Consider the following 13,560-nt stretch of genomic DNA (forward strand, 5'->3'; position numbering starts at 1 on the left):
TTTTGCATTTTACTTGGAAGATTTTCATAACTCTCAAATCCTAACCATTTCCTTTGTGTGTTCTTTTACCTCCTCCACCCAATAAAAATTCAAAATTTGACCTTGTAGAGACTGTAGCTCAAAATGAATTTAAATAAGAACAAGTTAAATTCTTTGGCTTCGCTGTTTCTCAACTGCCCCATTTATCCCCCACTTCCATTCCTGTAATTTACCATATATCTTCATAAAAATAAGCAAGCCATCTAAACTATAGACATAAGCAGTGCAAAGTTCAAGTTCTATATAGCTTATAAACAGATACTCAACAGCACATCTATAAAAAGACCTGATCCAGTTGCTGCCGTACAAAAAGTTTCATGTAACTAGTATGAACAAGCAAAGGCTATCTGGTGATTTTCTCACAAAGCTGTCACAGTCCTTCACAATGACCATCAAAACGCACACATGTAAACAGTTGAGTGAGCCAAGCACAGTAAAGTCTTGAAGAAGAATTAGAGCAAGAAAATCACAGATGCCTACACCAGCATTTCCAACTTGAGCGTAACTTGGCTTGAAGTTTTGCTATAGTATCGCTGACAGTAACGGAGTTCTTCAGTAACAGTGGTTTCATTGAACAAACCAACAGTTTTTTGAAAGCTTAAATATTTACTTACAAATAATTTAGCTCGTACCCAGAAAAGCACGATAAACAATGAAGACTTCAACAAACATCTCTCTTACAGAGCTCTCTATAATTCTTTCAACACATACACACAAAAAAATCCTATACGCCAAGCATTCATCTTCTATGTTGGAGATGGCTAGGAGACAGCTTTGTACTGGCTAGGAGACAGCTTTGTAACTGGCTAGGAGACAGCTTTTTACAAATGGACCTACGGGTCCTTGTGAAGAAGTTGAACACAATTTATTTATTACACAATTTTCTTTCTAGATCTTGACCTCTTCACTACAACAGGGAAATGCAGAAAACAAACAAAAAAAGAGACAGAATCTACACCAAGAGATTATTACACACCTTTAAGTTTTCTACAGCAAGCAATACCAGGAAAGCAGGGAAAGGAACAGACAGCATTTGTCTCAAAAACATGAACTAGTGTACCAAAATAAGCTGGCTCACTGATAAAGACTGACATGCTCTTGCAGAAAAGCACAGGCTAACAAAACCAATTACGGAAGCTTCAACATACTTTGCCGACTAGAAGTTCCTTGTCCCTATGACCTGGAAACAGGTCTGACAAAAATCAGTTTCAACAAGGTTCAGCTTCTGTGGTTTCCAAAAAGACCCTCCTCACACACAGAGGTCCTTTGGTACTTCGGCTGCACTCTCCAGAAGACTAGCACACTTCCGTTCTTTTCAAGAAGCTGAGTGTTCACGTTCAGAATAAAGATGAAGCTTTAGCAAAGACAGAAGCGCAAAAGTAAAATTACGCTATTGATGCTCATTGACTATCTGAGAGAGGTATAAACATTGAGCTCTGAAGATTTAGAAGTTAATTTGACTTTTAAAATATATGATGTTCCTCTAAAACAGGCTTGGATAATAATTTTTTAAATTACATTTTATTTCAATATTGCCGTTCTCCCATTGTCTCAGGAATACTCATGAACCCTAGATATAACCATGCATCATTGCATTCTACAGATTCATCAAGAAATTTTCTTGGCTTAAGCCTGTACTCTTTAAAACATACTTCTAAACATCAATTTTTATACTCTTCCTGACTGCCATTTCTGAAGATAGATTTTGTCTAAATTTGCTTATCTTGTTTGCTTCTGTAATTTTCTTAAATTCTTTCTGAACTATCTTTGTAATACTGAAAATTCTAGCCCCTCATCGAAATAGAGACACCTGAAATAATTGTCATCTTGCATTAATTACAATCTGATATTTCCCATGAGGAAGAAATGCAGAGAATACAGTGCATGACAGGCAGATCTTTAGGAAATCCATCAGTCCTATAAAAAATTTTTACTTTTACATTAGGCAGTATTCTATTATTTAGAAATCCCCACAACTGATACACTGGAGCTTAAATGTTACTGTTACCAACTCTCCCCCTCTGAAAAACACAAAAATAGACACACTTTGTCAAATACAACTCTTATTAACAAACATCTTGGTAAGGTTATTAAAAAAAAAAGCCAAAACAAACAAAAAAAGCCCAACAAAACAAAACACCAAAAACCAACTCACAATTCCTATGCTCTTTGTTGGATCTCATTAAGAAATAGAAGTAGGACAACATCCAAACCCAGCACCCCAAGTTAGAAATATGAGTTTGTTTTGCCATCTATGTAAACTATTTTGCAGCTAGTCAATACCACAAAGATCAATAAACCCAATAACAGGCTTCCTTCCTAGACCTTTACAAATAACACCATATTACCATAAAAAGCAGACAGTAGACGATTGCAGATTAGCTGCAGTTTTCAACATCACTACATAAACATCTGAAGAACAATAAACAATTCATCTTACTTATTCAAATGAATCATTTCAATTTGCTCACCAGGAACTATATATGGTCAGGTAATCCTTCTGCTTTCTGGGATACATAGAAACGTGCCTCCTGTAATTTGGTTTATGCCACAATTACTTCGAGAACATTCTCCAGCAGCACAATCCCATTCTCTACCTTGGCAATAAATGTCTTCCGTTGAACTGTAGGAAAGGCATGCCATCTTGCAGGAAGGGCTCCCATTGCATACGTCTTTACAATTAAGCTGATCTTTCTCGAAGCTGTTAAGCAACGCATTTTGCTAAATGTCACACCAAGTGCATTCAAGTGCATTCCATGAGATGGAATGTACGTGGTGTCCCTGCAGAAACCACATCCTCCCACCACAGCTGTAGATTTGAATGTTCCTTTGTATTCCTTATTTGGAAAAAAGGACAAAAATATCCAGTATTTTACAAGAGTAACTCTCCGTGCACCAAAACAATGCCTTGGTATTTTGCAAAGTTCTTGAAAAGGAAATTTACTCAGTTTCCCGATCGCAAAGGGTAGCAAAATAAACCAAGTGCCAAGCACTATCACACCTCTACAGGAAAGTCTATGTACCATAAATATGTATCAGAACATATCAGTGATCTAGCCTGGGTGTCTGCGCATCCTTATATAACACTCAGACTCCATAAATGGTACTTTAAAGCCTAAACTACGTTAAAAGCATGATGCGTATCTGTATTCAAAACTCCACAAGACATTCATTGTCTATAAGCATTTGTAAAGTGCCCATTCTTTAAAACAAAAGCTTAATGCTCTTCCAATAATGTTTAAACACAGATGTTGTTTAGCAAATTGTTAATTTTTCCCTATCTCTGTCAAAGTATTTTTGGCATAGTAACTTCATTTCAAAGTTCACAGGTAAAACTACTTAATTTTAACTATGCATTGTTTTTATTTAACTGGAGCTATTTTAGTTCTGCTCATTGATGTAACAGGCGTAAAAAGCTAAGGTCAGGTAAGAGGTATTTAAGAAACAAATGTAAAAAAAAAAAAAAAGAAAAATAAGATTAATTACTTCAGATGGGAAGTGTATAAACTCTTTAAGGACAACTGCCAAATCTCAAGGAATGTCTAGTCTCTTGGGAGGTCTAAATCTCTGATGTGCTCTACTTAATTCTCCTCTGCCATGCAGTTCCACTGCCATGTATGATTTTCTGAAGAGCTTAAGTCCAACTAAGATCCCACTGCTACTGAAAGGAACAGTCGCACCTCCTGCCTTCCCAACGCTTCCTCTGCACCAGCACTGGTGCTTGTGCAGCCATGCAGCAAAGTGAAGGGCAAGTTATTCAGCTGAAATCGGTCTCTCATAGGACGTGTTTTCCAGCTAGATCAAAGAAGTGAGCTGGAGCATCAGGCTGCTAAACAAGTGTTCCAGGACTGGTCAGGAAAGGGCTGCAAAGGAAAGGTACAGTGGAAATGTTAGTATCCCTTTCATTGGAAGCTCTTTTTTAGATTAATTTAAGCACCTCATGAAACTTAATAGCTAGTCAATCTGTGTCCTTCTCATCGACAGCAATCAGGATAGGACTTCACACCTTCTTCTTCTAATGAAAGTGAAGAAGTTGAATTAATTGGCCTCTAACTCAGCCATGCAGTAATCCAAAACTCAACAAAATCAGCAAGCTTCAGATTAGACCTTTAATGACCTAGAGTGGTGAAACCACATAATTTACTTTTCTTGTCCTTTGTTTCTACAGAAATGCTCAGAAGCAGGCGCATGTTAATTCCTTTGACTCTTCCACTCCCACACACTGGATATAAGTAGTCCACCATCTGGTGGCAACAGCTACTTCAACCAAGCACATAATACCTCCCTAATAAAAACAGTAACCTAAGAAAGAAATTCCTGCCAAGTTTTAAGCAGCAACAAGAAACTTTTCAGGGCACCATTTAAAACTTCTCAGAATACACAAAGCATATGCCTACGATGGGGTGAGGGGAATGGACTTGGAAAATGGTACCAAACAGAATACAAAAGTACAAAACTACCCAAGGTCAGTTGTTTTCAAAAGTCTTGGTTCTTCTCCCCACACATTTTATAACCTGAAAAAGGTAAACAAAGACACCTATTGAAGTTAAGGGAAAAAATGGAGAAGAGTTTTTTAATAATATAACTTTCAAAATAGGTACTGCAGTACCCCTAATGCTTTATTTATGGATTTTCTGACTTTAATCACTCTAGTTCTTTGTCTTTCACTTAGATACTCCTGCTGACAGTATTTTGTTAGCTGTTTGGAATGTGAAAGCTCACAACAGCTATTGTCACAAATGAGAAGCAAAACCAGGGACTTGCTTGAACAGCTTAATTGTATGCAGGCAGAATACATTTTAGAGCCAAACTGAACATTGAAAAACAGCAAGATATCTGAATCTGTATTGAGACTGTATTTAGAATCAAAACTTTGATTAACCCCAGAGAGTATCACAACTAAATAAGAAAAACCCAGGAAATGTTACAACACAGAAGCAACTATCCACTTTGAAAGAATAACATGAATTTTAAAAAAGCCAACACTACTGTCTTATTTTATAAATACTTGTTATTCCATCAGTCCCAGACTAGTAGGAAGCTGAAAACACTGCCTAGCAAGGAGAAAGTTCTCCCCTCTGGACTCAAATCGACAAGCAAGTACTAATTTTAGAATCTTTACTGAAAGCATGTAAGAAAGAAAAGTTCTTTACCCAGAACAGCTACAGAGGTAAGTGACTTTTATAGTCCTGTACTGAAAGACCTACCATCAACCAGGTACTGGCTGCATAGTAAGTTGGTAGAAAGCAGCTGCACAGTAAGTTTCCACATAAGAGATGATGTAGGATTTACTTCTTGTATCTCTAAACATCAATAGCTGAGCTAGTCATTGCATTGCAGTCCACTGCATTTCACAGTGCAAAGAAAGGGAATTTGGGGGAACAATTCAACTGGTCTATTTTAGATGTCAACTTTAAGACAGATGAAGTTGCCCTAGAAATGCCTTTCTTCTGCTACCTTTCTTCTGAACCTGGAAGTGACTTTCTCAGATGTCATCTATGCTACAGATATCTACAGCTGGACAAAAAGTAAATCTGTGTATAATTTCTAGCTAATGGCTTCAAGACCACAACAAATACACAAGACATGCTTGAAAGTACCAAAGAAAAGCCATGGGTGACTGTATCACATCACAGATTCAGCTGAGCTTGCTAACTGGGCAATCATATAATAACTGAGTCCCTGCAAGACCAAGGGTGGTTTGACGGATGGCATAGCTTTCAGAATAGACACATTTTATTTTACACACTTATCCTTTTGGCAGCTGCGATCTCATGGTCATATCAGAACACATGGCTTCTGGACACCCTTAGCACAATCTCTCTTTCCCCTCTTATGAGGTAAGAAACGCCATAAGAATACCAAGAACATGTTTTCAGCATTCTTGGTAAAGACATCTCTAAAAACTACCCACTGTAAAAATGTAGAGCAGTCCTAAAACACAATCTTAGTGAATAAAACTGCATAAGAAATGAAAGATGCTAAAAGGCAGAACCAAAACTATACTTCTACTAAAGTAACATTCAACAATTAAGAAGCATGGTTAAAACTGATCCTGCTTAATTCTTCATGAACACTTTGCTTCTTTATGTTAAACAAACTGCAGTACAATTAAAAAGCATTTAAATTATTTCAGATACCAGTATTTATGAATTCTAGCGTAAAAATATGTCTCAGTGTAAAACTTGGTAACGGATAGGACAAAAAAATAAATTTGGGATTAATCTTCTCAATTTACATTTCTTAATATAACTATTATCTGGCTTTATATATATGTAAATATGTATACTTGTATTTATATACATATCATATATTTATGTATATAAGTATTCTGCCGATTCTTCTGTTTATTCTCAGACTGTACTGAAAACATCTATAAGCTAAAATATTAATCACTGAAGTAATTTATTAAATCAATAGCTATTGTTCTTCAGCCAAGATAGCATACTGTTGAATACCCTCAAATCACACAGTACTTATTCTGATACACATACAACTATGCAACATTCAGTGAATACCTGAAAGTTCCTCTCTTATCAAACTTGCATGTATAGTACAAAAAATTTAAAATTAAATATGTATGCATATATATATATATATAAAATGTTGTTCAGGAAGTGCTCTGGCAGCATATTTTGCAAAGTAAATCATGCTGGGGAAGAGGTTTATAGAAATAGGAATACAGAGATACTGAAGAGAATAACTTTTAGATTAGAGCCTTCAGGATCAGCTTATGTTAGGGATATCCAAGAACATAAAGGAAATGGACACCATTAGAACTAATCTATGCCAAATCTGAAAACTCATTTAAATGGTTAAATTGGCATCACAAGGAAGTCTAGCCAAGGAGCATTTATCCATTTTCTAAGGCAGGACTGCAGCTTGTGCTAGATTAGCAGGGAGTACAGTAGTCACGTATAGCAGGACTCCAATTTGGAAAGGATTTTAAAAAGTAAGGCATTACACATTTTGTAACTTCCAAATACACATGGAGAGAGTACACTGAATTATAATTTGACTATTTGATTCTATCTGTAACAAAGTCACCTAGAATATTTAAAGGAGTTGGTTCAAACTTCAAGTTTAAAAAAAAAAAAAACAAACAAACAAAAACAAAACCAAAAAACAACATTTAGTCACCACACTGAAGGAAAAGATGACTAAACATAACCAGTTTGGAATGACACTGTTTAAAACATTAGTAATCAAAAAATGTGGGGGTCAGAGGGAGAAGAGTAATCTGAAGGTAGTGAGAGAGGGGGGAAAGAAAAAAAACAAGAAACAAATAGAGAATAATGAATACTCTGCCTGATAAATAAATCTTACCCTATATACATCCCACTTTCACTTTATTTTTCCAACAGAGATGCATAAAAACATGTAACAAGCATTAATAAAAACTGCCCAAAGCTTAGCTAAAAATAGAAAAATATTGGTTTGTTCCCCAAATATTTTTCTGTCCCTTATTCCACTTATTGTGGACCTTTGCAAAAATCCAGAACTATACCAGCAACCACAGGCTTTGCTACAATTTCCACATGGCCTGAAAGCTTAACTCTTTATCAAAATGTTTGGCTATGTTAAAGTATGATATTTTCTATATAGACAGAAATTATGTTTCCTTTATAAAAATATCCTGTTTTAAAATGCAGAACTCTGACAGCCAAGCTTTCCCAGTTTTAATATATTCCCTAGCATACTTGAGGAAAAGTTAAACTGCAGGACAAATGCATGTCAAGAATGTAACAACATACAAAAATGAATCTGTAATAAGCCCAGGTTTTATGAGAGTGTAACTACATTGATTTTCAAGACGTTTAGCATTTTCTGTAGACTCATTTAAGTGACCCATTATTTAGCATTCCTCATTTTCCATCCATTAAAATTTCACTTATGAATACTACTCACAACTGTCAGCACACTCAGCTTACTTGAAAGGCTATTGTTAAAAGCTCATATAAAAGGAAAAGATAAGGACAGATACTGTGGGTTTACCTCAGAGAACAGAAACACTTTCTGGAAAAAGTCAAGTCATGAGATTTAAAGAAGACAGAATAAAACCTTTAATTACCATTCAGAGGATCATCTAAGTATGCTAATTTATTAGCGTGCAAGTAAACATCTGGTTCTTCAAAGTTCTCCTCTATTTCCCACACAATTTTTGCCTCCTATCTTTACATATATTTGCTAATACTCACTATTTATGGGTAACTTGGTAGAAAACCCATCACAATGGATGACACATTCTGGCAAAACATCATATGAAAGAAGGACTCACTGAAGGGAAGGGTGGTGGGATCTCAAAAGCGTAGTTTGAAATTCAGTACCTCGGTTACAAGCAAGATAAGAGGTTCTCAAACTGCCAACTTTGACTTTTAGTTAAAGCAATGACCACTTCAACAATCATTTTAGGAGAGCAATGGGCATATCCATAGCTACAGAATTAATAGGAAGAAATGCTATAAAACATTCTACTCCTTTACATTGTAACATTTTCCTGTGTGTTTCCTTCTATGCGTAGGCTCAGTCAATACTGTACTGACTTACTGATACCTTTTCTGTTTTTGCTAGATCCTCAGCTTTCTTGTCCTGGAGGGCTACTCGATGCTGGCCACTGAGGTCCAGCACTTCCCAACACAAATCAAACCACTGTTTACACATTCCTACATTTCTTCTGCGTGGCTGCTGAATACAGTATCTCCATTACTTTTTCAGCTGATTACAACTCAGATAACTGAATGGAACTTATGAGGCACACATAATGAGAGTTAATTATATTCACATGATGCAACTGAATTTATGGTCACACAAAATCTCAGCTACTGTAACAATTACACAGACCTAGCGAATCCTCATGCACAAAGCAACAAGTATACTACAATGACATCAAAAGGGGCAAGACAGGACAAACATGCACATCAGTACTACCATAAGGCATACTGATCTAAACCATGGCAAGATGATTTACCTAAGTCTTCTAGATAAGATTAAAGGCACATATATAAAACCAACATACCATCTTTCTACAAAGTTTTAGACTAGAATCTAATTACATGAGAAACATATATGTTTCTCATGTTATTATATTCTTCAGAAATAAACAGCAATAACTATTTTCTTAGTTTGAGTAGTTTAGCTATATGTGATCTTTTTAAGTATTGATAGAAGCCCAACTCTAGTACGATTCAAAATTGTGAACACATAATCTATAATCTAATTTCATTATTTAGCTTAAAAACAAAGGGCTTAAACAAATGCCTCAAAATGGATGACAAGTTTGAACATTAACTGCTACAGAAATTTCATTTTCTAAAAAGGTACTCTCAAGGTCACCAGCTGAATCATCACCACATAATGTTTATATTCATTAACCAATCTAGACATCATCTGTTATATTTCAAGATTCCTTGTCCCCTAATAACCATGAAGGAAACAGGCCAGTAAACGCAATTGCCCCCATCTGTAACAGTGTATATAGCTAGTGTATAGACAGTACAGACACCTTTACTTTGTGACAAATATAATAAATAATGTGGAGATAAAGTAGAAAAAAACAAATACATGTGCTAAGTAATAGGAAAAACAGCTGTTATTGGTTTTAACAACTATTTATTATTATATTTATTAAATATTTGTAGGAAAGACTTTATAAACAAGCAAAGCTTTGATACAGCTTTGATGTTGTTATTAATTGTTCTGGTTTTGTTCTATTAGTTTAAGTGCAGAAATTGCAAGCCATTTATATATTTAAGGAATACACGCAAAGATATTTAGTTCCAGTCAAACAGATATTGTCCTCAGATTAAATAAAACTGTTCTCCTTTTCTTTCCCCTTTTCAAAACCCTGGAATGTCACACATATAGGATTTTACAAAAGTATGATGCCTATGTTGAAGTACTGTACTCTCTACACCAAACAATTTTGTCTGCAATAGAATTGCAGCACTTGACATATTCAAAAGCACTGCAAGTAAGAACATGCGCATCATGGCCAAATTAACATTCCTAGGATTTGGCCCTGGCTTTAAACCACAAAGCAGACATGCTCTACTTATATCCTGTAATGCTATATTGTTTGTTTTGATCACTACTGTATTTTTTCCACACCAAGTGATACAGTAATCACAGAAGTAAGGTGGAGACTAACCGTTACTCACTTATAGACCAGTACACAGCTAAGTAATCTCCTAACAATTTCTTGGAAAAGCTAATGTCCAAACATTATATGTTTAGGAACAGTCACTCACATTGTCACTGTGACATTGTCATTGTCACTGTGACTGTAAAAACACTCACATGTTTTTATAAATACATTAACAACAAAAAGAGAGCCAAGGAGAATCTCCCTCCTTTACTGGATGCAGAGGGGAACATTGCCACCAAGGATGAGGAAAAGGCTGAGGTGCTTAATGCCGCCTTTGCCTCAGTCTTTAATAGTCAGACCAGTTATCCCCAGGGTATTCAGCCCCCTGAACAGGAAGACAGGGACGGAGAGCAGAATAAACCCCCCATAATCCAGGAGGAAGCGGTTAACGACCCGCTACGCCACCTGGACACTCACAAGTCTATGGGGCTGGATGGGATCCACCCAAGAGTACTGAGAGAGCTGGTGGAGGAGCTTGCCAAGCCACTCTCCAGCATTTATCAGCAGTCCTGGTTAACAGGGGAGGTTCCAGACAACTGGAGGCTTGCCAGTGTGACACCCACCTACAAGAAGGGCCGGAAGATCCAGGGAAATACAGGCCTATCAGCCTGACCTCGGCACTGGGGAAGCTGATGGAGCAGATCATCCTGAGTGCCATCACACGGCACATAGAGGATAACCAAGGGATCAAGCCCAGCCAGCATGGGTTTAGGAAAGGCAGGTCCTGCTTGACCAACCTGATCTCCTTCTACGACCAGGTGACCTGCCTAGTGGATGGGGGAAAGGCTGTGCATGTTGTCTATCTAGACTTCAGTAAAGCCTTTGACACAGTTTCCCACAGCATTCTCCTGGAGAAGCTGGTGGCTCATGGCTTAGACAGGTGTACTCTTCACTGGGTAAAAAACTGGCTGGATGGCCGAGCCTAGAGAGTCGTGGTGAACAGAGTTAAATCCAGTTGGCGGCCGGTCACAAGTGGTGTTCCCCAGGGCTCAGTTTTGGGACCAGTCTTCTTTAATACCTTTATCAATGATCTGGATGAGAGGATTGACTGCGTCCTTGGTAAGTTTGCAGATGATACCAAATTGGGTGGGAATGTTGATCTGCTTGAGGGTAGGCAGGCTCTACAGAGGGACCTGGACAGGCTGGATCAATGGGCCGAGGCCAAGTGTATGAGGTTTAACAAGGCTAAGTGCAAGGTCCTGCACTTGGGTCACAACAACCCCATGCAGCCCTACAGGCTTGGGGAAGTGTGGCTGGAAAGCTGCCCAGTGGAAAAGGACCTGGGGGTACTGGTTGACAGCCGCCTGAATATGAGCCAGCAGTGTGCCCAGGTGGCCAAGAAGGCCAATGGCATCCTGGCTTGTATCAGGAATAGTGTGGCCAGCAGGACTAGGGAAGCGATCGTGCCCTTGTACTCAGCACTGGTGAGGCTGTACCTCAAATACTGTGTTCTGTTTTGGGCCTCTTACTACAAGAGAGACATTGAGGTGCTGGAGCGTGTCCAGAGAAGGGCAACGAAGCTGGTGAAGTGTCTAGAGCACAAGTCTTATGAGGAGCAGCTGAGGAAACTGGGATTGTTTAGTCTGGAGAAGCAGAGGCTGAGGGGAGACCTTATCGCTCTCTACAACTACCTGAAAGGAGGTTGTAGCGAGGTGGGTGTCAGTCTCTTCTCCCACATAACTAGCGATAGGACAAGAGGAAATGGCCTCAAGTTGCATCAGGAGAGGTTTAGAGTGGATATTAGGAAAAATTTCCTTTACTGAAAGGGTGGTCAAGCATTGGAACAGGCTGCCCAGAGAGGTGGTGGACTCAGCATCCCTGGAGGAGTTCAAAAACGTGTAGATGTGGCACTTCGGGACATGGTTTAGTAGGCATGGAGGTGCTGCATTGATGGTTGGACTAGATGATCCTAGAAGGCTTTTCCAACCTTAATGATTCTATGATTCTATACACACCCCTCCACTAATTCTTTCCCTCTCCTGTTATGGATCACAAAAAAGTAAAAATTTCTTGGGCAGCACATAAACACACCACTCACTCTTCTAATAGTTCCAAAACACAAAAAGCATGTATGATTTAAAATGTTTCAAACAAGTGTTTTTCTAAAGAAGTTATAGTGTTAAATTAGAAAACTATTACGAAAAATATCCAGCCTATAAAGCACAATCTATTCAATAATCAATCACCTTAGCTGAATATACTATTTTCCAAAGCCATTCTGAAGGCACCGGAAGTTAAACATCATTACTTGAAAAGTGCCATTTACATTACACATATGAACAAAAGAAATCATTGTCTTGTCTGAATAAGACTGACTGCAAATACTTTACACTACAACAGGCCCTTTATTGTACTAGCCAAGAGCTTTACCAATTCGAAGTAACAATGAAGTTTTATGGAACTTCCCTGGAATCTACTCCTTGATTTGTTGGACAGGCCTCCACTGGAAATATTTTCTACTAGCAGCATCTTTGTAAAACCTTACCACCCAAAACATGACTTCTGACAAGACATTTAATGTCTTATTTCCCACAAATCCAGCATGTTTTTTTCCTCACCTGTGTGGATACAAGTTCTGTAGTTCTATGCTGATGGAAATGTTAAGTCCTGTCATTTCTACACCTGCATGTGTGGGAAGAGGGAGGGTATGTTTGTTTTTAAATACAGCTAACACAACTTGTCATACTTCCCAGACTCTAGATTTAGAACAGAAGGGTTTTTGAAAACTGCTTTATTGGCAGTATGAGCTCCATGTATGTATCTGCAGGCAAGTACATCTGTTGCATAGGTGTGTATCTTTGGACTTCTACCAGCTTCCTCTCCAGTTTAACACCGATTTATAGCAGAATTTATAGAGGAAAATAACAGAGATACCATGAATAATCCAAACCAAGCCTCAATTAAGACTTTCAAAACAGTAATTACTTGGTGCCAATTATGACAGTACTTCTTATATGAACATGCTTTAAGAATCCAAGAAGGGCTAGCCAAAGACTGCTAACACTTAGCCTTTATTAATTTTTATTCAGCAGAGTCTCTCTAAAAGCAAGTATAAACCCAAATCTCCAGCAGCTTTCTACATTTTTTATTGTTGCCCCTAACACTGTGAAAAGAATAGAGCTTTAGTTTGGAACTAGTTATTTTTGCATATCTATGCAAAAACAAGCTAAAAAGGTTTAAAACTAGAAATAGGTAAAATGTTTTTAATTGCCATCCTAGTGTTAATAAACTCTTTCTAATGACAAAACACTGTTCTTTAAGGGTAAACAATAGGAGTTACTAGCACATGCACTTTCTTATTGCAAAAACGTTAAAATTCTGTAACAGCCTCAAAACAAAGTTGTTAGAAGATACAGGAGCATTGCAGAATCCAGTTT

At 37.6% G+C, this 13,560-nt stretch overlaps 1 protein-coding gene across 6 annotated transcripts in view; it reads right to left on the minus strand.

The window, feature by feature from the left end:
• The window catches only part of PLEKHA7 (pleckstrin homology domain containing A7), a 172,928-nt gene that overhangs the window by 137,494 nt on the left and 21,874 nt on the right, over positions 1–13,560 (minus strand). The window contains exon 1 of one of the 6 annotated variants that reach the window (XM_075502240.1): positions 2,637–2,758. The exons of 4 other annotated variants lie outside the window; for them this stretch is intronic. In XM_075502240.1, the coding sequence (XP_075358355.1) occupies positions 2,637–2,707 (71 nt within the window). In that variant the 5' untranslated portion in view covers positions 2,708–2,758. Of the gene's footprint in view, positions 1–2,479; positions 2,759–13,560 lie in introns of those variants that run through there. One more of the 6 variants, XM_075502242.1, reaches the window with a different exon arrangement.

Source organism: Mycteria americana, chromosome 5, assembly GCF_035582795.1.
Source record: "Mycteria americana isolate JAX WOST 10 ecotype Jacksonville Zoo and Gardens chromosome 5, USCA_MyAme_1.0, whole genome shotgun sequence".
Lineage (NCBI taxonomy): Eukaryota > Metazoa > Chordata > Aves > Ciconiiformes > Ciconiidae > Mycteria > Mycteria americana.